The 25651-nt window shown below is 42.0% G+C and overlaps 1 protein-coding gene across 1 annotated transcript in view; it reads right to left on the bottom strand.

Moving 5' to 3' along the window:
* Positions 1-25651, bottom strand: part of ABCB1 (ATP binding cassette subfamily B member 1) — a 105506-nt gene that overhangs the window by 17843 nt on the left and 62012 nt on the right. The window contains exons 15-21 of the mRNA XM_045089761.1: positions 25373-25534; positions 24366-24542; positions 23099-23245; positions 20744-20851; positions 15706-15783; positions 12956-13039; positions 5561-5764 (exon numbers count right to left, since the gene is read on the bottom strand). Coding sequence (XP_044945696.1) covers positions 5561-5764; positions 12956-13039; positions 15706-15783; positions 20744-20851; positions 23099-23245; positions 24366-24542; positions 25373-25534 — 960 coding nt within the window. The remainder of the gene's footprint in view (positions 1-5560; positions 5765-12955; positions 13040-15705; positions 15784-20743; positions 20852-23098; positions 23246-24365; positions 24543-25372; positions 25535-25651) is intronic.

The raw sequence follows: 25651 nt of genomic DNA on the forward strand, positions 1-25651 counted from the left end.
CTGCCTGATGGGAAGTGTGCTTCTCTTTCTCCCACTCCCCCTGCTTGTGTTCCCTCTCTCACTGTGTCTCTCTCTGTCAAATAAATAAATAAAATCTTTGGAAAAAAATAAGAACAATGCTGTGATAAACATCCTTACACATAAACCTTTGTCCAAAGTAAATTATTTTCTTGAGAGGTTTTTTTTTTTTCTTTAAAGATTTTATTTATTTGACCTACAGAGATCACAAGTAAGGCAGAGAGGCAGGCAGAGAGAGAGGGAAGCAGGCTCCCTGCTGAGCAGAGAGTCTAATGCCGGCGGGGCTTGATCCCAGGACCCTGGGACCATGACCTGAGCCGAAAGCAGAGGCTTTAACCCACTCAGCCACCCTGGCGCCCCATGAGAGAAGTTCTTAAAGGTGAAATTACTAGTCAAAGGGAATAAACAAATTTTTAAGGAACATGGCACATATTATCCATTTGTTTTCCAGAAAGTTTCTCCCATTCAGTTATTTTTTAAATGAATGCAATTTCCAAACAGTCTTTGTAATTAGGACAAATATATCCTTTTAGAGTCTAGGTAAAGGGCTGTGGAAAACCTGAAAAATTCCAGTGCACAAAATAAGATTTCAGCCTGTATGAGCCATGAGACTTTGAAATCTCTCTCTGTGTCTTGGTCTCCTCATATGTAAAATGAGGGGGATGGACAAGTGTCTTGAAGTCCCTTTCAACTCTGTAATTCTAAGAAAAATAGCTTTTAACTCTAAATCTAAATTATGAATCAGTGAGTAAGGGTAATTATTTTTCTATGAAGATGTTCTTCCTTTCTCTGGCCTGTACACTGGTCAGAACAGATTTTTTTTTTAAGAGCCAGGATTGGGGCAGAGGGAGAGAGAGAAAGAATCTTAAGCAGGCTCCATGACCAGTGTGGAGCCTGACATCGGGCTCAATCTCACGACCTGGAGATCAAGATCTGAGCTGAAATCAAGAGTCAGATGCTTTAACAGACTGAGCCATCCAAGTGCCCCATGGTCAGAAGTGATCCAATAAAGACACGTTCATTAACAGTTGAATGATTAACAGCTCAAAAATCAAACATGAAACCTTACTTACTTCTTACTAAATCCTATACCAATTACCTAATTTCAAAAAGAAATGTAAATATTTGATACAACATAAGTCAGTTTTTAAAGAGTAATTCAAAGAGCTATTAGAAGAAAAACAGTAAGACTGTATACTTGTGGGTTAAGCCGCTGCCTTCGGCTCAGGTCATGATCTCAGGGTCCTGGGATCGAGTCCCGCATCAGGCTCTCTGCTCAGCAGGGAGCCTGTTTCCTCCTCTCTCTCTCTCTCTGCCTGCCTCTCTGCCTACTTGTGATCTCTCTCTGTCAAATAAATAAATAAAATCCTAAAAAAAAAAAAAAATAAAGTTAAAGGGCGCCTGGGTGGCTTAGTGGGTTAAGCCTCTGCCTTCGGTTCAGATCATGATCTCAGGGTCCTGGGATCAAGCCCTGCATAGGGCTCTCTGCTCTCTGGGGATCCTGCTTCCCCTTCTCTCTCTGCCTGCCTCTCTGCCTGCTTGTGATCTCCATCTGTCAAATGAATAAATAAAATCTTTAAAAAAAATAAAGTTAAAAATATTATTCTCTGACCCAGTTAGGCCAAGAATATTGAACTATGTTTACCATAAACTACTGACAGACAGGAAAATGTCCAGATTCAATTCATGTTAAAATATTTTATAAAAATCTGTACACACGGGGCACCTGGGTGGCTCATTCAGTTAAACAACTGCCTTCGGCTCAGGTAATGATTCCAGGGTCCTGGGATTGAGCCCCTTGTCAGGCTCCTTACTCAGGAGGGAGCCTACTTCTCCTTCTCCCTCTGCCTGCTACTGTGCCTACTTGTGCTCTGTCAAATAATATAATTTTTTTAAAAATCTGTACACACTATGAAAATAATATACATTTATTTTAGAAAATCCTCAAAGTGCAGAAAACAAAAAATTAGAAGAACAAATTGACCTCTAGCCAAATCTGCACACAACCCTTGTTCAGACCCATGTTAGAAATATTTTCAATGATAATGCGCCAAACAAACGGAAAGGTTCTTCATGTTAGTAAGGAAATTCAACAATTTATAAAAATGTCTGCTGAAAACAGATTCTACTGTAAATTTCAGTGGTTTCTAAGAAATATTTTCTGTGCACCATTTTCTAAGTCAGGTGTGTTTTGTTTGTTTTTAAAAAACCAAATGGTCTGTAAATGTGGTCACTCCATAGAGGGTGTAAATAGCCCAATACAAGTGAGTTTATGAGTCACAGACCTCACATAGTGAGTAAAACCATAAAGTAATCACTTCACAACCATCTTCATTTTGCCTCATGATGAAGCAATTAAGAAAAGGCTTAATGAGTACTCTGCATCCTCACAGCTTCGTTTTCTCCAAGAATTTTAAATAGAAACTCAGGAAACCACTATGAAGAGAGAACTTTTTTTCAAAGTTTATTTATTTATTTGAGGGGGAGAGAGAGAGCGAGCAGGGGTAGAGCAGAGGGAGAGGGAGAATCTTAGGCAGACTCCCCACCTAACGCAGAGCCCAACTTGGGGATCCTTCTCACAACCCATGAGATCACAACCCATGAGATCACCACTTGAGTGGAAACCAAGACTCAGATGCTACAGACTGAGCCACCCAGGAACTCCAAGAAAAGAGAACCCTATTATGAGAAGAGTAAATAGCATTGAGTTTCCTTCAATAGCCATCGTGAACAAAGTAATTTTGAAGAAAGCAATATATATATGTATGTATAATTTTTTTTCCCTAGAAAGAAAAAAAAACCCTCCTCATACTTTTCTTCCTATCCTTAAACAAGATAAGACTCTGCATGATCTCTTCTCCCCTCTGCATGATCCTCTTCTTCCCTGCTAACCTGTGATGTTTGATTATGGTTTTTATTTCTGAAAAGGAAAAAGCACCAATTTTATTAAGATGTTCACTAGTTAATAATAATGTGACAGAAATCAATGGAGCTCAGGCAGGGTAGAGGTTATGATCAGGCTGCCCTCAACACGGTCTTGCTCTAGAATCCTGGCCCTACTCTGTCTCTGTAAGGGCAAACCAACAGACCCAGTGCTGGTCCCCATGGAGCTTATGCCTTAGTAGGATAGACAGTCCACTATTCAATAAACAAAGAAATAGCAGACAAACAACAAGTGCTGAGAATTCAGGAATCAGGAAAGACCTCACCAAAGAGGTAATAATGCTGAGATCTGAATAATATAAAGGAACCAGGCAAGGGAAGATCAGAGGGAGCCAGCTTGTAATGAGGCCATGAGGCCAGAATGGGGTGGGCATGGGAGAGAGTCATGAAAGATTCACTCAGAGAAGATGTTGGGGCGGGGAGAAGAGATCATGCAGAGTCTTATCAACTAGGATACAAAGTTGATCTCTTCCCAGTGTGATCAGAATCCACCAGAGGGTTTTAAGTTGGTAACTGGTTAGTGTGTTCTTGTGTTTGTAAGAGATCAGGGTGGCTTCTGTGAGAAGAATGTAGAAAGTGGGTGGACAAGAAGGGAAGGAGTGGGAGCAGGGAGATCAGTTAGAACTATTGCTTTGTGATTTGGGGAAGTTACCCAACTTCTATGAACCCTGATGGTCTTGGGTTTTATCAACTAATAAGAAGAATTCCAAAAAGTGATTGAGTATCAAAGGAGAAAATGCACGCAGAGCTCCTCACATGATGCCTGACATATATTAAATATTCAGTAAATGGTAACCTGGGAATGAGGAGCTTTGGGAGTTGATTTTCAAAACTACACAGACCAGATGGTCTTGGAATCACCACTTTCCCTACCTGTTCTTGCCAGTCTCATGAAACACCCTTGAATCAGAGCATGTATCTCACTTCTCAACCTCTGCTCAGTGAATCTGCCACATTCACACATATCCATGTCTACCTGCCCCCCTTCCTTGCCCCCGGGACAGATCTCCAAGAGTCTTAAATCTGAGTTTCCTTGGGATCTCAAGGAATTCTGGGATCCACTTTAGAAGTGCTAACCTGTGATGTCTAACAAATTACCTTAAAATTGAGAATCTTGATCACCTTCTTCCTCTAAACAATGTAAGGTTCCTTTCTGGGACATTTTGAACACCTCAGGAAATGATGATATTCCTAAACACTAATACATTTTCTTTCTATACATTTTGTCCTAGATTTTTCCATCCTCTCACATGAAAAGTCAATACCACAGAAAGAAAAAAACAAGACAGTGGAGTATTAAATGAGGTGATTGTTCACAGAACATGTCTCCTGATAGGGGTCAATGTGACAAGGGCCAGCCCACAACCAGATGCCAGTGGGTCAGCTTGGTCCTGCTGAAGCTTGGGACTGGGTCTCCGATGGCCTGAAGGGGAGCCTCACATGAGACCTTTCTCCCATAGACACTAGTTAGGAAACACTAAAACTAGTCCAATGGAATTTGTGAAGGAATCCTAAGGAAAGATAAAAAGTCTGAGGAGATGGCTGGGAGGTAGAGGACAAAGTGTCAGTGGTGATTAAACTTCCATGAAGAAGTACCCACTACATCATTCATTATTCTCTGGTGTGGTACCTGGTCCTGAAACAAAGTACCTCAGATACATGGCCTAGAAATCCAGAGCCACTGGATCTTTCTGGATTCCTGACTCTTAGGAACCCTGGAGGGTCTACTAATAGATGTATCCCTACCCAGTTTTGGGGCTCAGTCATGCTCTGACCACTTCTATTTCTGTAGTGATACAAACCATGTGCTATCAGATTTGTTTGGCCATTAGAAGACCTCTCTGCTTCTTCACAGAGGCACAACTTTGGATCCTGGCTATGAGGCTTATCAGCTCTAAAGCACTGGGGCCACGACCCACCTGTGCCTCAGCTTCAGCTGAAAAATTAATGAATAATAAAGCCAACTTCTTAGGGTCACAATGAGGAGTAAAGCATTGCCAAGGAAACACTGTAAATGCCATACAAGCATTTGTTTCAAAACAACAACAAGTAAACAAGTATGTAGGAAGAGAAGGAGAGGAAAGAGAAGAAAAAGTAGTAATAGGAGCCACACTACCTGTAGTAGGGTAAAGATAAACAGAAATAAGATGCCAGCAGGAGGCATGATAAAAAGGAAAGAATGCTAACAATTTAAGCCTGACAGAATAAATACCTTTAGGACTTTTCCAAATTTTAACCACCCCCCCCATCACATGTAATAAAATGGGGCTGCTTTCCTCAATAAAGGAATGGATTTCAGCTTGCTCGAGGGAAAGAAGGACAGAGGGAAGGGGCACAGAGAGAGGGCAGAGAGGAAGAGCATGAGGACAACGGTATGAAACAATGAAAGCCTAACAAAATCAGTTGTCAGGCTGTGAGCCTCAGACGTCGTTGGGCTTCTTTTCTTCAGTTTCCAATCTTCCTCCGGTCAAGTGAGACTGCTTGAAGGACTGGGTATAAAAACATTCTCTGAGCATAGTGAATAGCCCTGAGTAATAGAACGACCCTGATTAGAATATTTCACTCTTTCAGATCAGCATTTATATTTAGGTTGACTCACCTTCCCAGCACCTTCCAGCTCTTTCTTATCTTTCAGTGCTTGTCCAGACAACATTTTCATTTCAACAACTCCCGCTATTGCAATAATGGGTACGATGGCTAAGAGTAAAAGTGTTAACTGCCAGCCATAGATTAAGGATATAATAATGCCTGTCCCAAGATTTGCTATATTCTGGGTAATTACAGCGAGCCTGGAACCTATAGCCTACAAAATAAAAACACAAAACGAATTACAGAAATGCTTTCATATTCTCTTTAAAACCCATGCCTATATTTTCCTCAGGATTATGACTTCAGCTTCATGAAATTCTATTAATTATCTTCTCACTTACAAAACAAAAGGGAAAGTTTTACTCGTAAATTTATCTGGTTTCTAAAATGAAAATTTCCATGATGACATCAGAGTAAATACTGAAAGAAGATCAATAATTCAGAGCTAAGTTACATATTTCTATCTCTTCCAATTTTTTTTAAAGAGTTTTATTTATTTATTTGATAGACAGAGAGAGATCACAAGTAGGCAGAGAGGCAGGCAGAGAGAGAGGGGGAAGCAGGCTCCCTGCTGAGCAGAAAGGCCGATGCGGGGCTCGATCCCAGGGCCCTGAGATCATGACCCGAGCCGAAGGCAGAGGCTTAAACCACTGAGCCACCCAGGCGCCCCTCTTCCAATTTTTTTTAAGTAGGCTCCACACCAGTACGGGGCTTGAACTCATGACCCTGAGATCAAGACCTGGACTGGGTTCAAGAGTTGGACGTTTAACCAAATGAGCCACCCAGTCACCCCTCTCTTCTAACTTTTAATACCAAGAAAATTTTCATTAATCAATGAAACCATGATCACTAAAGCAAGCTCTTCAAATAAACAAGATAAAAGGGGCTCCTGGGTGGCTCAGTCGTTAAGCACCTGCCTTTGGCTCAGCTCATGATCTCAGGGTCCGAGGATGGAGCCCTGTGCTGGGCTCCCTGCTCAGCAGGAAGCTGCTTCTCCCTCTCTCACCCCCGCTTCTTGTGTTCCCTCCCTTGCTCTCTCTTTCTCTGTTGAATAAATGAACACAATCTTTTAAAAAATAAATAAACAAGATAAATAATCTGATAGTTACACTGGAAATGGTGGAGATTTCCAATGTTAGATGCATAGCTACTCATAAGTTAAGTCTAATATATGTCATTAAGGAATCCAAATATATATGGGTCTATTTGAGATGCCTATTGGGTTTAATTTAACCTGCAGTTGATTTGGAAAAACTACACAGAGCTGAAAGTTATGGAATTTAACTTAGGGTATTAAGCAAGCATTAGAGACTTTAGTGTGAATGCCAGAGGGGGCCTGGAGCATAACTTTCAGTAGCATGCAATGACTTCCAGCTCTAAAGCCAGAAGTCAAACTATAAAGTCAATTCAGTCCACTACTCCATACCGTACTTCTCTACCTTAGAAACACCTAAGCCCTCAATCCCTTCCAAAGTCCGGCTCTGATGCCCAGATTTGGGAATGGCCCAGGTTTTTTCTACTCCCAAAGTTTCCTCTGCCTGACCAGGGCCAGACTCAGGTGTAGATTCCAATGCAGTAGAGTCCAGACCGGTCACATCTTCCTCTGTGTATCCCCTTCTCCATCATTCCAGTATCAACCCTCTAAAATCATTCAACACCTACATGATATAAATACCAGACCAGGAATTAGGGGGCAAGGGTATTATAACTACTAGGAGTCTCTGTACATTAAATTCTGTACCAGGAATTGCGCCAGACAGCATGAATAATGGAACATTTCTTTCTGTTTGATGCAGCCGCTGAGTTTCTATCAAAGGGATGCTTAACCAAATTTGGTTTGTCAAAAAATGAAGTGGATTTCAGAGCCAGGTCTCTGCATTTGTACGTTTCCAACCTAAAAGTCAAAGGTTACAAACCGGACAGAGTCCATGGCATGGGGACAATGTAAACTGCTCCTGCTCTCAGAATCTACGCATCCTACCCAGAACTCACTTCCCACAGCTACTGACTGAGAGAAGTGCTCAGAACATCCACAAAGCTCACAGCAAGTGAACGATTCTAGCACAACAACCTTCCAGACATAGGAATGTTCAGGTCTGGATGGCAGTCAAGGTCATGAAAATGGATCAGAGAGGACAAATTCTCCTCTCATGTACATGAAAGGTGAAGAAAAGATCAAGAACCTCAGGCTTTGGGGTGTGGGGAGATTATACTCCTCCGTTTGACTTGAGTTAGCACTTGAAGTCATGGCGCTGGTTACTGTTCCTTATGCTAAATACTAACACTGTTCCACCTCTAGTCATCACACAGAGCAGAACTCTAGAGTTCTGAGGATCACAATGAATGGGATAGCATAGATTAGTAGTAGCCTGGTAATTTTCATTTCAAAAAGTAGAACTGAGAGAAGAGAACACTCCCAAAAACCATAGCCCAAGCTTGAAACAGGGGGAGACAAAAGCAGCTCAACACTTGAAACCCATCAAGACCCCTCATTACCTCTCCACCCACTGTACTTTCAAGTAATTCAATCTCACTTCCTCTTCTCATTTTCCTGCCCATTCTTCCTTGTTACTCCCTGCCCTGATATTTATTTCCTCCTCCAAACATGACCATATTGCTTGAAATCTAATTTAAAGCACTTATGCTTACTGGGGGGGGGGGAGCCCATTTCCTGAGCCTCTTTCTGAAATTAGAAACATTTATAACTCCATCTTCCCCTCAACCACCTTCTCCTGGGGATATAAAAAAAACCTTAAATATATAGTGGCTTTTGATCTGTACGTGGCTCTCATTTGCTTTTATTCCCCTGCAGAAATCTAGTCCTAAAACCAAAATAAAACTTTAAAGCTCACTATTTCATATGCAAAATGCTTAGATTATTTCCTCCTGATTTCTTTCCTAGCAGAACATGCTTCTGACTCAGAAATACATCCAAGAAAATGTTTCCTTGATGGTCAAGTTAAATATGAAGAACATTTAACCTAGATAAACACTATCAGTAACTATATACGCACAAACTTGAGTTAGCCCTGGCTTGGGTAGAATGATTTTTGACAGTATTGCTTCCCTTGGATATTTTTGGATATAAAAAATTAATTTCACCACTTCCCACTGTGGAGTAGAGATACAAACACACAGACACAGACACACACACACACAGGTAAATTTAAGTGAATATATGTATATGTATGCATATAGCTGTGTGTATGTATATTTACACACCTACACACATCTGCCCCAACATGAACAGGTCAGCTGGTAGCATTAAGTGGATACAACTGTCCTGTCTCCACCAACCTGTGGTAACGGCTACGTCAGACTTTTCTGCCTCTGACAGCACTCACAGACCTACTCGCTTCCTCTTCTCTGGTCCTTAGCTACTGATCGAAGTTCTGGAGAACACTTCTGAACCGGTGGCTCACACGGGGGTGTGCAGGCTAGTGGGGCCATTAGAGTGTGAGTTCGAAGATACCAATGAAAAGCAGCAGGTCAACACCAGCAGGCAATCTGGGGCTCCCAGATCTCTAGGGGCTGAGGAGCTCACAAACGACAGGAAAGGGACAGGCCTGGCCACCAGTCTTAAACATACAAGAAAGGGCCACGGCTTAGGACAGGCCATAAACCCAGAGGAATTTCAGAGAAGGGAAGAAGGACAGCCAGCACACAATGCCCACACTGTGCCTGCTCAGGGTTCTGCCACTGGGACTGAGTCAGTATTTCCTCTAGGCTGTGTCCTCCACACCAAACAAGGTGTGGGACGTGCGTGTCCCTGTGGGCACATGAGCACATTCAACAAGATCTCTGTGAAAGGCATGCTAAAGGGAGGGCAGCAAAGTTTAACTAGGGAAACTTGGATTTCAGAAATTTGAGGACACACTGTGTCCGCACGGAGCCTGATCGCCAAAGACTCACTCTTGAAGGGAGGGAGAAAAATGGATTGACCCCAAGCTCACTGACTGATTCTCCTGCCAAGTTAAATTTAAAAAATAGAGACTGATGCTTTATGTCTTCTACCTAACACCCACTTCTCTTCTCCATTTCCCAAGAAGTCCTTTAACAATGTATCTAATGGTATTTGTTCTCTTTTCTCCTTTTTCTTGATCACCCTTCCAGCAGGTTTTGCTCCCACCACACCTTGAAACAGTTCTTGTCAGAACCATGGCACCTTTTTTTTTTTTTTCTTCCCCCATCAGCACCTTCTAGAGGCTGGAGCATGGTAAGATGTTCCATCACCTCACAAGGTGATACCGCTTATTAGCGGTATCTGACATCCTTGAATGCTCCTCCTGAAAACACTTTTTCCATGTTGTTTCTAGGACACTGCTCTAGGACCCTCACTGGCTGCTCCTTCCCAGTCTTTTTTGCAGGTACGTCCTCATAGCCCAGACCTCATGGCCCAGCACTTTCCATGCTCTCTAGCTGTGTATGCTTCCTTGTCTATTAACCCAGCCCCCTGGTTTACAAGCCATCAATGCACTGAAAAATCTCCAAATGTCTATTTCCAGACCAGACTTCTGTGCTCAGCTCCAGACCCGTGCATCTAATCTGCCTTCTTGATATCTCCACTTGGACATCTCATTGGACATCTCAAATGTACCATGTTCCAAAAAGAACTCTCAACTCTCCCTCAAATCTGTTCTTTCAACAGGCTCCCAGTTTCATTAAAAAGCAACTCCATTTTTTTGGTAAAGGTTTTTATTTATTTGGCAGAGAAATATAGGGAGAGCACAAACAGGCAGAGCCACAGGCGGAGAGAGAGAGAGAGGTGGGGAGAAGCAGGCTCTCTGCTGAGCAGGGAGCCTGACGTGGGGCCCGATCCCAGAACCTTGGGATCATGAACTGAGCTGAAGGCAGCCACTTAACCAAAGAGCCACCCAGGTGCCCCACAGTTCCATTTTTTAAAGTGATGCTGGTCAAAAATTATGGAGACATTCTATATTCCCATTCTCTTATACCCTACATATAACCAATAAATTCTGTTGGCTGTACCTTCAAACTATGTCCTGAATCTGATTACTTTTTGTCACCTTCATGATGACCACTCCAGTCTAAAATGTTATCATCCCTCCCCTGACTTATGGCAATCCATCCCCTGCCTCCACCCTTGCCCCCTTCAGCCTAGTCATACAGCAGCCTTTAAAACTTTCAGATCCCAAGGGGCGCCTGGGTGGCTCAGTTGGTTAAACGACTGCCTTCAGCTGTGGTCATGATCCTGGGGACCTGGGATTGAGCCCCTGGTCAGGCTACCCCCTCTCAGCAGGGAGCCTGCTTTTCCTTCTCCCTCTGCCTGCCATACCCCCTGCTTGTGCTCTCTCTGTCATAAATAAACAAGATTTTAAAAACAAACAAACAAACTTTCGGATCCCATCACTTCTATGTCCAAAACCCTACAATGATTTCCCATCTATTTCCAGATATAATGCAGATCTCAATTCCTATGCCTCTTCCTTTCACTCACTTTACTGCAGCCATACAACTCTCTTTACTCTTTTTAGAACAGTTATGGAAATGCTCCAGCCTCAGGGCCTTAGCACTTCTGATTCTTCTGTTTAGAACATCCCTCTCTTATTTATCTACAGGGCTAGTACATTTCCCTCATTCAGGCCTCTTGCATATACCACCAAATCTCTGAGGCCTGAAAGCCCTTACCTATACATCCTGCCGTTATTTTTTTCTCATAGTTATTTTTTTTTATTTATTTATTTATTTATTTATTTATTTTTTTAAAGATTTTATTTATTTATTTGTCAGAGAGAAAGCGAGCGAGATCGAGCACAGGCAGACAGAGTGGAAGGCAGAGTCAGAGGGAGAAGCAGGCTCCCTGCGGAGCAAGGAGCCCGATGTGGGACTCGATCCCAGGACGCTGGGATCATGACCTGAGCCGAAGGCAGCTGCTTAACCAACTGAGCCACCCAGGCGTCCCACTCTCATAGTTATTTTTAATGATGATCCTGGCATGCTGTGTAGACACCAGAAGGCCAGGTTGTTGTCTGCTTTATGAAGATCAAAGTTATTTCAAGTAGTACACATGTGGCACTGATAGGTTCTATACAACTTGATCTAAACCTCCATGTTCATTGATTTGTGTGTTTTAAGCAAAGAAATCTGCATTTCAAAAAGTCACAAGAGGGGTGCCTGGGTGGCTCAGTGGATTAAGCCTCTGCCTTCCGTTGGGGTCATGATCACAGGGTCCTGGGATCGAGCCCCGCATCGGGATCTCTGCTGAGTGGGGAGTCTGCTTCCCCCTCTCTCTCTGCCTGCCTCTCTGCCTGCTTGTGATCTCTCTCTCTCTCTGTCAAATAAATAAATAAAATCTTAAAAAAAAAAAAGTCACAAGATTTACATTGTAATTTAAAACTCTGTGCGCTTACACATTCATAACCTAATTTACTCTTACGGAAGCCCCCTGTATTTGATAGAAGAAACTTTAATAAAGAGCTACCTTAAAGAAAGACTAAAAGATTAATAAGGTTCAAGGGAGGGAAAGGCACAGCAGACATCACATGCTTTTTTTTTTTTTTCAAATCCTATATCATCTTGTGCACTTTTGCTATCAGTAGTTATAGTGTAGAAGAAATTGTCACTTCCTGCACAAATCAAAAACCTCCTGGTTCAACAGTTTCTAGTTGAGCAGTTAAAGAGTCATGTACTAGTATAATTTGAGCTTTACAACCAAATGAAGTTGTTCCTTCTACCACTGCTTTAATGTTTTAATGTGCTTCTCATTTCTTTCAACCTGTTTTTATTTTTATTATTATTACTATTTTTTATTGAGAGAGAGAGAGTGCACATGCATGAGCAGGGTAGGCAAGGAGGTCTAGAGAGAGAGAGAGAGAGAGAGAGAATCTTAAGCAGACCCCAGGCCGGCCTAGCGGGGAGCCCGATGTGAGACTTGATCTCAGACCCTGATGGCATGCCCTGAACTGAAATCAAGAGTCTGATGCTTAACCAACTGAGTCACCTGAATGCCCCTCAACCTGTTTTTAGATTTTTCTCCCCTCTCTTCTAAACTGCAGTACTCCTAAACATGTATACAGAACCTACATTCTTTTTTCAGTAGCAATTAGTTCTCTGTTGATTAACTGAAACCAAAACAGACTGATCTTGCATGATATGCTGATAAATACTTCCTTTTCTAAATAATTATCCTTCCATGTGAATCCTGTAAATAATATGACTAACTAGTAAACAACAAAAGAAAGCTTGTAAATTATATATACACTATACAGTATACAATGTTTATTTAAGTGGTTAACATTTTTGCTATGAGGCAAATGATTTATGGTGTTAAATATTTATCTAACATTTTAATGATAACGAGAACACCGAAAATGGGAAAATTAATTCCATGCGGAGATCCAAAATGGCCAACTAAGACTAACACCAGCAGAAAGAAGGTACATACCCCTTTAACTTGAGCAGCGTCATTGGCAAGCCTAGTTGTCAATGCTCCAGTGGTGTTTTTAGGGTCATCAAACCAGCTCACATCCTGTGGCACAGAAAAAGATTCTATTATCTTAAAGCTCTACTTATAAGACCCTTAGCTCCAAGGGCAAGGATAAGATCAGGATGGTTCTCCCTTATACCCCTTCATTTCACATTCAGGATTTGATACTCAGTAGACAAGAAAGGGACTTAATAGACAAACACATAAGTAATTTCATTTGTCAAAATAATGTTCTGAGTGCCTGCTACTTAGACATCCAGAAAGAGAGGCTGAATAGGCAGTTTAGATAACTGGAGTTCAGGGCAGAATAAATAAATTGGGTTTAAGAAATCAACAAAAGAAATTTAGATTGAAATTTAAGATTAACACAAAATAGGATTTTTTGATAAAGCCATTTACCTTTTAATTTTTAAAATTTACTTTTATTTAAATTCAATTAATGAACACATAGCACATTATTAGTTTCAGAGGTAGAGAACAGTGATTCATCAGTCTTCTACAATACCCAGTGCTCATTATATCACATGCCTCCCTTAATATCACCCAGTTACCTTATCCCCCAACCCCATTCTCACCAACCCTCACTTTGTTTCATATGATTAAGAGTCTTTTATGGTTTGTCTCCCTGTCTGATTTCATCATATTTTCCCCTCCCTTCTACTATGATCTGGTTTTGTTTCTTAAATTCCACAAGTAAGTGAATATGATAACTGGATTTCTCTGATCGACTTATTTCACTTAACATAATACCCCCTACTTCCATCCATGTCGTTGCAAATGGCAAGATTTCAATTTTTGAGGGCTGAGTAATATTCCATTTTGTGTGTGTGTGTGTGTGTGTGTGTGTGTGTGTATGTATATACACCACATCTTCTTTATCCATTCATATGTTGATGGACATCTGGGCTCTTTCTGTAGTTTGGCTATTGTGCACATTGCTGCTATGAACATTGGGGTGCATGTGCCCCTTTGGATCATAACATTTGTATCTTTGGGGTAAATACCCAGTGGTGCAATTCTGTAGGGTAGCTCTATTTTTAACTGTTTGAGGAAGCTCCATGTTGTTTTCCAGAGTGGATGTACCAACTTGCATTCCCACCAACAGTGTAAGAAGGTTCCCTTTTCTTCACAACCTCCAACATCTGTTGTTTTCTGACTTGTTAATTTTAACCATTCTGACTGGTGTATTATCTCATTGAGGTTTTGATTTGTACTTCCTTGATTCCAAGTGACGGGTAGCATTTTTTCATGTGTTATTAGCCATTAGTCCATTTATCTTTTTAAGTACATAAGTACTAAAAAGATTGTGAATTTGTAGTATGAGTTATATCCATAATAAAAATAACTATGGTCCTATTATCCATACTGGTGATTTGCAATTAAAGCAATATCTATCATATTTTCCCCAAATATTTAAGAAACAAAAAAGTGTTACAAGTTATTACAGCATGCATCACTTTGCTTTTTTAAAATTGCTGTGTTAAAATGCCTCTTCCAGTGGCATATAACTTCCTTAAAGACAGGGACTGTTGAGGTATGAATGCCTGACAATTCTTCGTATTATGGCTCTGAAGCTGAAGGTCTTCATATGTATTTGTGAGGCTTAATAATTTATAGAGAGGGCATTACACAAACCATCAGCTCGGCTTCCGAAGTATAATGGACTCAGGAGTCAGCCTGGAAGCTGGGACGGTAATGGGGCATTTGGCTCTGGACCAAGATCAACATCCTCAATGGAATCTCAGTTATAATTATGGTTTGACTCAGTGTCCTAGGACAGGGCCCCCCTCAAATAGTGTTCTGTCACTCATTCAAGTCAGTCCTGGCTCTGTCAGTCACTGCAAGCAATCCCCACAAACATGCTTTTTAAGTCATGGTGGCAGGGGTGGGAAAGGATGGAGGAAGCAAAGACAGCCAGGAAAAGGTCTATGTCATTGAGACACCCTAACGTGGCAACCTGTGCCTCTCAGCCAGGGTTCCAGCACCCCTGGCATGTCCAGGGCATCCTTCCAGCACCTCATTTTATTCACTGGCAAGGGATCAGTGACTTTAAAATGGAGAGTTATAAAGTCACAGGCAAAATTTTCAGGATTGTTAGAGAAACTTTCTCTTTGAACTGGGCTGTTTCGGGTGACATTCGCAGAAGCCCCCTCCCCCTTTCCCTAGGAAAACATTCGCCTCTGCCTGTTGCTGGGGTGTTGAAGATCTGAAATGTAAGAGGCATTCCATCAAGCTGTTACCAGCTTGTTAAACTACAGTGTCAATTACTGTATCCAACTAACCCCAGCAAAGAAACTGGGGAGAGGGGATACATTTTGCTTTGTGGAAAGACAGGGTTCAGGTGACATTCCTTAGTGGGTAGAAACATGAATGTCTTGAGTTTCCCAGGGGAAAGAAGGAAAGAAAGAGAGAAAAGGGATGAGGGGGACTGCCTACTCTGCCTCCAGTTGCCCTGAGAAAGGCTGGTGGTGAACCTGCTCTGGGGACCGTCTGTGGCCATCCCATTCCTTGTCCCGCCCACAGCAGAGAGACAGCAGAGCCTCTGAGCCAGACCTGGGGGGTGGTCCAGCGGCATCTCTGAGGGGAGTCGAAGGGAAGGCCACCACAGGAGCTCGCTCTGAGTAACCTGACTGCACTCCCGCTCCATGAGGCCACATGTACAAGCAGGGAGGTCCGCCCAGCCCAGGCTCAGTCCTCAGCAGACATACCTGTCTCAGCATCGATCTGAAAACCAGGTACCGGAGCCGCTTGGTGAGGATCTCCCCGGCTTTGCCGAACGTGAAGCCCTGTGAATGAGAACACGCCACAAGAAAGGAGACCTATTAGAGATCCTGACACCAATGACACAGAGGGCAGGAGCCCAGATGTCACTGCTGAGAGGAAACGAGACCAGGTCAGAAAGCCCGATGTCAGGCTTGGCTATGTTTCGGTCACTGTGTTCCATGGTACAGAGCCACACTGGTGGGTGGGGCCAGGAGAGCCCAGGTTTGAAATCACGACTCCCCCATTACTGGCAGGACGATGAGGGATTTATTAGGAAGTATGTTTCTTTGTCCCGACTCCTATCCCTGTTATTTCTCCCGGAGAGCCGGGGTCTGTCACCCAGGAAGCTCAAGTTGTTTCTAAGGCAGAAGAACTGGAAGGAGGACGGCTGTATTATGTGTCATCCAAACCAGGACACACTGAAAATGGCAAAAGGATGCTGTTAAGAGATACACCAGGACCTGAGGTGTCGTCTGGGAAAACAGAAATATTCAGCCACCCCAGCCATCAAGGAAGCAGGGAATAAAGATAGCAAATTCCTAGTTTCCAAGTTAAAAAAAAAGAAAAGAAAAGAAAAGAAAAAAGCTAAAGTCTTGGAGCAAAACAAGCTGGGCAAGAAGGCTGACCAAGAGAGACTTTTCTGCCCTGGCCCTCTCCTTCCCCCAAGAATCTAACCTTCCTCTGGGAAATAGAGAGTCCCATGTGAGTGTGCTGCCATGCCTGGCCACATCTGGGGAGGAAGGGCAACAGAACCCTCATCCAGTGCATGTGGGGATAAGGACCAGGAAGAAGCAGTGCTCCCTGTCCTTCTGGAGCTCGGGGAAGTGAGAGTCTATAGATAAGGGCCGCCACACAACGGCACGGGGGAAGCAGAGTGGACATGGCCCATGGCGCATCAGAAGAGGAGAGGCCCTAATAACAACCCAATTTCCTACAGAATCAGAGAGGTGGAAAAGGACTTATAGCTCTTCTGTGGCCACAGCTGGTGCGTGAGCATTACTGAGAGAGGGAAGAAACAGAGGCAAAGAGCGTAAGTGAAGAAAGAGCTAATTCTTCAGAGTGGTTCGGTAAAGGGGGACACCCTGGTAGGACCATATAACTGAAGGCCGCAGGCCATACCAGTTGCCAGCATGAAGCAGGCAGGCACATGATGCCCACAGACCATCCCCCTGCACCGCTCTGCTAACAGAGACACTGACCCAGGAGAAGGAGGAAAGGGAGAAATGCTAGATTCATTGAATTAAAGCCTGAAATTACTAAAACAGTTTAATTGATTTAGAAATGGCCAGATTGAGGTTTCTCTTACTAGACTGAATGAAATGTGAATTATCTTGCTCACTACAGGAATATTACCCCTATTTTTGTCAAGACCTAGTTGTTCAGTGCTTAGCCTGACACTGTAAGTTTATATAAAATACCTGTATGTATACATAGGACAACCCTTTTGGTGATGGAAGAATGTCACCTTTAGGACAACTGTAAAATCACTACTTTACAAAAGAAACAGGTTTAGTTGCCAAAGGACCCAAATGTAAGGTGGCAGAGGTGGACTGTGAATCTGGGGTTATGAGAATCCTAACTAGAACGGGAACCAGAGCCTAAAATCTTATTACCCACAGAACTCCCTCCTTTTGTTTCCAAATCAGGGGTAGGGACTCTAATGTTGTTGGCCACTGTGCCATCTCTGTAGTTCTGAGGTCCTATATTAGAGCCTGTTTCCACGCAGTTTTGCCAGCAGGTCAGACTCCTGACTGCCCAAGCATCATCACGTTACAAAGGGGACTGCCTTTCCCTGCCTTTGCTTTCCTAGTTGAAACCTTCAGAGTTGAAGGGAGCAGCTCAAAGCCTCCCGCCCTCAAAATCCCTCAACCAACTTCACACGGACGAATCTTTACGTTCTATGGCATTAAGAGTTGCTACAGCAATCTTCCATTTGGTTAAAGCATTCTGTTATGCTTAGGCCAAATTACCCAATGAGATTTTAAATGCTTAGTAAAGAAAGAGTTCATTCAGTCATTTTTCTTTTGTACTTCTTATAATGGAAAAAAAAAAAAAAACAACCCTTTGTGTCTATATAAAAAATTAATACATACCTATAACACATTAAATATAGAGACCTATTCAGAATTTTATCTTAAAAAATTACACATGGCTAATATCTATTCCTTCAATAAGTAACTGAGTGTTTGCTGCTGCCTCCCACAGGCCTGGGAACATGGTTACATGATTCCCTTTTCTTCTTTTTCTTTCTTCTTCTTTCTTTTCCTTCTTTTTCTTCTTCTTTTTAATGGTGCAGTTGTTTAATTCCTAGAATCCAGATATGAGGTATCCATTCCTCTAGGAACTAGTTGTATTTCCTACTGTAGTCAAAAAGATTTGTTTGGATACAATAAAGCTAGCTTTTTAATTTGTAATACACACACACATTTATTCCTTCCTTCGACTTTTCTGGCATATCTAAGTTTTTGGTAAAACTTCTAATATGCGGGAACTTGGGTGGCTCAGTTGGTTAAACAACTGCCTTCAGCTCTGGTCATGATCATGGATTCCGGGATCCAGTCCTGCATTGTGCTCCCTGTTTGGTAGGGAGTCTTCTTCTCCCTCTGACCCTCCCTCCTCTCGTGCTCTCTCTCTCATTACCTCTCAAATGAATAAATAAAATCTTAAAACAAAACAAAACCTTTCAATAGGCATTGTGTCCCCAGTCTGCAATGGGGCAGACATCATGCTTGTGCAACGTTAAGGAGCCCATTCAAACCCATGAACCAGACACTTGTCCTAAAAAGACACAAAGATCTGCTGGCACTCTCCCAGGGAGTGCTTCTGTGTTAAAAAGTTTAGAAGGTGGAATTGGCTTCTGGAGTTGTATTTGGAAGATGAGTTCAGGAAGGTTGTTGTTAGCAGGCTTTACCCTCTGGGGGACTCAATAGCAGGTAAGTAGAGCTTGCCTGGGGAAAACAGCTTCTTCTGGAGGAAAGAGAGCCTAACAGATTGGTGTAGGATGGACCAGAAGCTCTTCGAGGTCAAACTTTTTTCAGGATCCAGCTTTACAAATAAGCTTCTTGCCTCTGAGGATAGAGTCCTCTCATCCATGTTTCAAACATTACAGGAAACAATTTCCTTCCTTCAACTTTATCCACTTGGCTATTTATCACAACAAAACAAAGGGGGAAAGGTGTTTTAAAACTGATGTTGAGGGGCGCATCAGTGGCTCAGTGGGATAAAGCCTCTGCCTTCAGCTCGGGTCATGATCCCAGGACCCTGGGATCCTGGGATCCATGGGGCTTTCTGCTCGGCAGGGAGCCTGCTTCCTCCTCTCTCTCTGCCTGCCTTTCTGCCTACTTGTGATCTCTGTCAAATAAATAGGTAAAATCTTTAAAAACAAAACAAAACAAAACAAAACTGATGTTGAGACCGGAAGTCTTAATGATTCCTCCAGCTATAATCACAGATACACCAACAGTAGCATCAATCACGGTTGCAATGGCACCTCCATGAGGGAATCCAGGAGTTCCTTGCATATAAGAACCTCCTTATGATATGCAAACTAGCCTTTCTGATTATGAAACATTGTGTATTCAAAGCCGCTAGGCCCTCCTCAAGGCTTCTGGGAAAGAGCTGGGTCTATGACATTTGCTCTTCTTTTATAAGCTTTGTGTCAGGAGAAAAAGATTTTAAAGTCTTGATCTTTCAAGTAGATTTACATTTACATGAACACGTTTCCAAGAGATGTCTTCACTTTTCTTCACGAGTCAAAGCTCCAGCTGGGGCTAGGAAGAGAATGGTCCTTACAAATGTCCTTCTGGGAAGAAAAATGACCTCAGCCCTGGCCATGGCTCCCTCGCCTATGGGGATGTGCATGCCCAGAGCACCAGAGGCCTCTGGGCATGCGCGAACATTGCTGCTCCACCGCGGGGCTCCAGGGTTCTGCCGGGCTCTGCCAGACAGCTGCCTGGCCGCCTGCTCCAAGGCTCCTCTCCAGACACGGAAAGAACATGTGACACTGGTCACATTATTCATTTTAATCATCAAGAGGAAGGTACTAACATCCCTATTTTACAGATGAGGAAATCGAGGCTTAGTGTACATTATTTATTTGCCTGAAACCACAAAATTAGGAACTGGTGCAAAGCATACTCAAACTTCACCTTACCGCACTCAACTTTTAGAGCTCTGAATTTCTTTGCAATTGTTTTACCCCAGTGATGTGCAGCTGTAAAATCTGACTCTTTACAAAAGTGTCTACAGTTTCTGTTTAGGGCCGGCATTCTTCCATCATTAAAAATGTTCCTTCTCCTTTACCAAAAGGTGAATGAAAAACTCTTCAAACATTTTTTAGATCGGCGCGACTTGCTTACTGTGTCTTGCTTTTTGTTGTTTTCAGGATATACCAAGACATGTTGAGGATTTAAACTAACTGGCAGTACTTATATCCAAACTCAAGCCCAGGCTTCTCCTGAATTCCATTTTTGAGTCCTCAGTTTTCATGTCTAATCATCAGATTAGATCAAACACCTTCTTCCCTCTGATTTCATTAATATTTCGTTTGGGAGAGGTGATGGTGGTAGGGGGAGAAGGTAAGCAGGTGCTCCAGTGGAAGCAAAACATCTTTGATTTAAAATATTTTTATTTTTAAAATTTTATTTATTTATTCATTTGTTTGTTGGAGAGAGAGAAAGAGAGAAAGTATGTGAGTTGGGGGGAAGGGACAGAGGGAAAGGGAGAAACAATTAAGTAGGTTCCATGCCCAGCATAGAACCCGAGTTGGGGCTCGATCCCACGACCCTGAGCTAAAATCAAGAGTTGGAGGCCTGTGACTGAGCCACCCAGGTGCCCCAAAACATTTTTGTTTTAAATATGTCAAAGAAACTTGGATGCTAGTAGTCCAAGTAATAGAGCAAATTACATAAGTGTTTAGAAATTTCCCCAGCTGAACAAGAACGCATTCCCCAAAATGAATAAAGTGAAAATGCAGACACTTACCTGAAGAAAGAATGTAATAAAAGAAATAATTCCAAGGACTAGAAACAATAAAGAAAACATATTACTATTCTGTCTTTTTGTTTCAGGATCTTCGTCTCTGGTAAAAACCTGTTGAGAAAATATTTACAGGTTTTCAGTTCAAAGACTAAGGAAGTCATTCTGGGTCTGACCCATTTCCCATCAAGCACAATATTTGGGGGTCAAGAAAGGCTTAGTATACTGGAAGTCAGGGCTGGTTTCCCTAATGCCAATCTAAAGATGTGCAAACGTTGTCTTCCTTAAGGGCCAAGAATGGGTCTGTTGCTCCTAAAGGACCCAATACTTATTCTGCGTATACTTCCTCTTAGAGTAATGAGTGCCACAGGGCCACACCAGATATGTAAAGTAGAAATGAGAATAAATACCGTCCTCTTTTGGTGGGAAACTACATTGTATGGCAATTTGTTGTTTTATAATTTGGACATTGCAAGCTGGAGAGAAATCTGCCAATGCCATTGTGGTAAACCAGAGAGAGGCAGCCATTCACTGAGCCCACACCCTCGGTAAGAAAGGAGCCTCCCTGAGCCAGCCTCTTTTGTAGGATGGGCAGTTTAGACAGCCAGCTGACCCAGCATCACACATGGAGATCTTTCCAGAGATGGCAAGAAAGCTAACACGATGTCTTGGGCTTAGAGAACACAGAGAAAAACTACTTCACGGGGAAAGAAAACAAACAACTCCCTGCATAATGGGCCAAAATTGTAACAGAGCTACATTCCTAACCCAACCCAGTAAACTTTATCCTTTTTACAGGAAAAAAAAAAATCCACCTCAAAATAGCTAACAATCAGTGAGCTCTTATCCTGTGATAGATATTATTCTATACAAATTCACGTGTACCATTCCTTTTATCTTCACAATCACCTCCTAACATTTATTATCATCATGACTTTACACAGAGGCACAGAGAAGTTAATTAACTTGTTCAAGGTAACACAGCTGGCAAGTGTTGACCCCAAGATTTAAACCTGAGCAATCTAACTTAGAGCCCACAACCTTAAACCCTGTGTTACAAACCTTCAACGGGGTGGATGACTGGTTGCCTAACCAATATCTAGGTGTCTGTGTGCTAGCCCTGGGTCACTTGTTTCCAGACTTACCGTGACATGAGGAATGAAAACAATATAAAATCCTTAGGTTGAGTTTTTGTTACACACAGCCAAACCCATTCCTAATGAGTCCACTTCCATTTTTTTTTTCCTGATGATGCCACGATCTATCTCCCTGCCTATACCACAAATGCTAGACCAGGAATCAGTTCCCTGGGGACCACCGGCCAAATGTTTCTGTAAAGCTTCCATGGAATAGTATCATATTCATTTGTTTCTGCACTATGGGTGCTTCTACACTCCAACAGTAGAGCTAAATATTTGCAATGGAGACCATATGGTGCCCAAAATCTAAATTGTTTACTCCCTTACCCTTTATAGAAAAAGTCTACTAACCCCTGTCCTAGAACATATGCTCCATGCTATCAAACACTTTATCTCCCTCTTGGCATTTTTTTTTTTTTTAACACCTGGAACAGTATGTGGCACAGAGCCGTCACTGCAAAAATATTTCTTGAATGACTACATGGAACATACGAATACCAAAGAGAAGTCAGTTAGCCAAGCACAGGGAGACGGGCACATTTGTGGATTTTTTGGTACATCAGAAGTTTGTGTTTGGCCTCTTTCATGCAGGGAGCAACTCCCTTCTCTGTAACGTTTTTAGCCATTATGGCAAGGGTATCCTCAGCTTGCTCTCTGAACATCTACCACAAAACAGAGAGCATTCCTGCCTCGGCAGTGGCTTTATTGTTAAAAAACGTCATCATTAAAAGCAGATACAACCAACATACATCCATATTTCGGAATCCATTCCTTTTTGTTTTCATCTGAACAAGTGGGATGGACGTCTTCCAGAGGCAGCGTGCCAGGCCTGCTCACGCCCTGACGAGTGCGTATGTCATACCACAGCTCTGTCTCCAGTCAGTCTGACAAACACACCTTGAACTCTCTCTGTGCACCAGGGAGAGGACTTTTCATGACGTTTACTCAGAGCCCATGGACGGCAGGTGAGACACTCAGGTCAGGTTCATATCACAGACTACTTCAGGAACCTGGGCCCTAAGAGAGCAACTAACTGCAGGGACAAAGGCAGGCTTGAAAAATTAGCCTTCCTATCCCAAATCAGACTTACATCCTCAAGTTGCTAAGTTTCATAAGAAGGTACAGTACTTTTTGTGGCTTATGCATGCAGCTACAAATAGAAACAGCTCATTCTTTACTCAGGACTCACACATAAACCCAGAAAATGAACATAAACACTTACCCCTATAATCCTTGAAAATATTACTGAAAAGGCTGGTTGCAGGCCTCCATTTATGACAGCACAAAATATACCAACCACAAAATAAGGCCATTCAGTTATATTCAGCTTCAGAATCCTCCAGAAGGAAACTGGAGGTACATTTTCATTCTGGAAAGCAAAATAATACAACAAGCTAGTTATAAAAAGAATTGATACTTTTTATCAGTTTAATGAGACAGTCCTTCCATAGGTACCAAACAATTTTAAAAAGATTTTATTTATTTGAGAGAGAGAGTGATTGAGAGAGAAAAAATGGGCAGGGGGAGAGGGAGAGCGTGAAGCAGACTGCCTTGCTGAGCAGAAAGCTAGATGCTGGGCTTGATGCCAGCTGATGCTTAACCAACTGAGTCACCCATGTGCCCCTGTACTAAAATTTTTAAAGGAAGGTATCTTATTCCTGTTTATGAGTTGATCATTATTTAATTTTTTAAAAAGTACTGACAGATTCTATTATATTGCTCTTTTATAGTTTAAGAAATAAATGATATTTCCACGAACATTTAATACTGACCTGATATCTGGATTATTTACAAGTACAGGTAAAAGAAGAGAAGTGTCCACATTTGAAGACCCATTAGAATCTCTTTGTATCACAGAGGCCCCTGAATGGCTCAGTTGGTTAAGCATCCAACTCTTGATTTGGACTCAGGTCATGATCTCAGGGTCTTGAGATCAAGTCCTGTGTCCAGCTCTGCACTCAGCAGGGAGTCTGCTTCTCCATCTCCCTCAATCTTCCTCCCTCTGGCCCACCCCTTCCCCGTGCATGAGTGCCAGCATTAAGAAATAAATAAATCTTAAAAAAAAAAAATCTTGGGTGCCTGGGTAGCTCAGTAGGTTAAAGCCTCTGCCTTTGGCTCAGGTCATGATCCCAGGGTCCTGGGATCGAGCCTCGCATCAGGCTCTCAGCTTGACAGGGAGCCTGCTTCCTCCTCTCTTTCTCTGCCTGCCTCTCTGCCTCCTTGTGATCGCTGTCTGTCAAGTAAATAAATAAAATCTTTTTAAAAAAATCTTCACATTATAAGTTCTAATTCTAAAATTCTTGTCTTATAAATTTTCATTCATGAATTATAACCTGAAGTCTAAAATGTTAAAGATTTTGGTTTGTGGAACATTTTGGGAATAGGACAGGAGGATTCTGGAGAACTCTTTTTTATTCCCACTCCTGCCACCCCAGTGCTAGCCCAGAGGGAGGACTGAAGACATAACTAACTCTACATCCTCTCCGTACCAAGTCCTCTTCTGTCCCAAGCTTTCTGTCCTGGCCTTGTGGGGCATGTATACTCTTGAGAGTTGATCTTCTCCTTATTAAACTGGATCCTGAGTCTTTTGGAGGCATTTCCAAGGCATCAATTTCACTTTTGGATTCACTAATGGCATTTTCTAATTCAATTTCATTTCCTCTTGTCTAAAATAAATAAGAAATAAGCACAAAAAGGTTAGGCTCAAAAAACAAATAAAAATTACTTGCCAAAGATCAGCTATCAAGGAAAGTGGTAATTACCATCATTGTAGGAAAGGACAAAGTTAAACTGCTGCTGGGGGCATGGGGTTGTATGTAAATGGGTGGTACATTTGAAAATTAAACCCGCTGAATGGGAATTGCCACTGAATATGCTGAAAGAACATGACATCTCCTCCTTGTATAGTATCTTGTCATCTCCTTTTTCTGGGTGTTTTGGGGCTCAGTAATATTTGCTTTGGGCCAGCGCTATCAAAGGAAATATGGCGCCTGCCATTCTGTGACCCACATTTATCATTTAAAATTTTCTCAGTAGCCACATTAAAAAATGTGAGAGAAAAATCCATTTTTACTCTGCATTTTATTTAACCTACTGTATCCAAGATATTAGCATTTCAACATGTAATCATTGTAAAAACTTACTGAGATATTTTGCATTCCTCTTTTGTACCATATCTTTAAAATCTGGGATGCATTTTCTATTTAAAACACTTCAATTCAGAATAATTGTCACTGAAGTATTCAATAGCCACATGAGGCCAGTGGCTACTACAGTAGATGACCTTTAAACCTTTTTAAACTTTTAATTTTCTCCAATTATCCTTCTTTATTTCCCCTCCCTTTCAATAGGAAGAAAAATCTGGTCTGAATTCCCTAAGTATTTTTCTCACCTATCAAGATAATCAAGTAAAGTAACATTTATTTATAGTACTACACACAACAAATCAGTTTGTACTTGAGATATTTCAGGAAAACTCTAGACTTGGACTATATACCTGCATTGTGACGAGTTTGAAGTAAATGCCTTTCTCTTTCATGAGTTCATCATGATTTCCTTTCTCCACAATGACTCCATCATCAAAGCCAGCGATGACATCAGCATTACGAACTGTAGACAAACGATGAGCTATCACAATGGTGGTCCGGCCTTTTCTGGCCTAAAGAGAGAGAAATTGGGTTTTTGAATACATGGACAATTACAGACAAAAATTCATTCAATTTATATTTACTGAATGCCAATGCCTTGGATATTGTAAAACCGTCTAAGCTATATA

Source organism: Mustela putorius, unplaced genomic scaffold (genome assembly GCF_011764305.1).
Source record: "Mustela putorius furo isolate JIRA1106 unplaced genomic scaffold, ASM1176430v1.1 tig00003845_pilon_pilon_pilon, whole genome shotgun sequence".
NCBI lineage: Eukaryota > Metazoa > Chordata > Mammalia > Carnivora > Mustelidae > Mustela > Mustela putorius.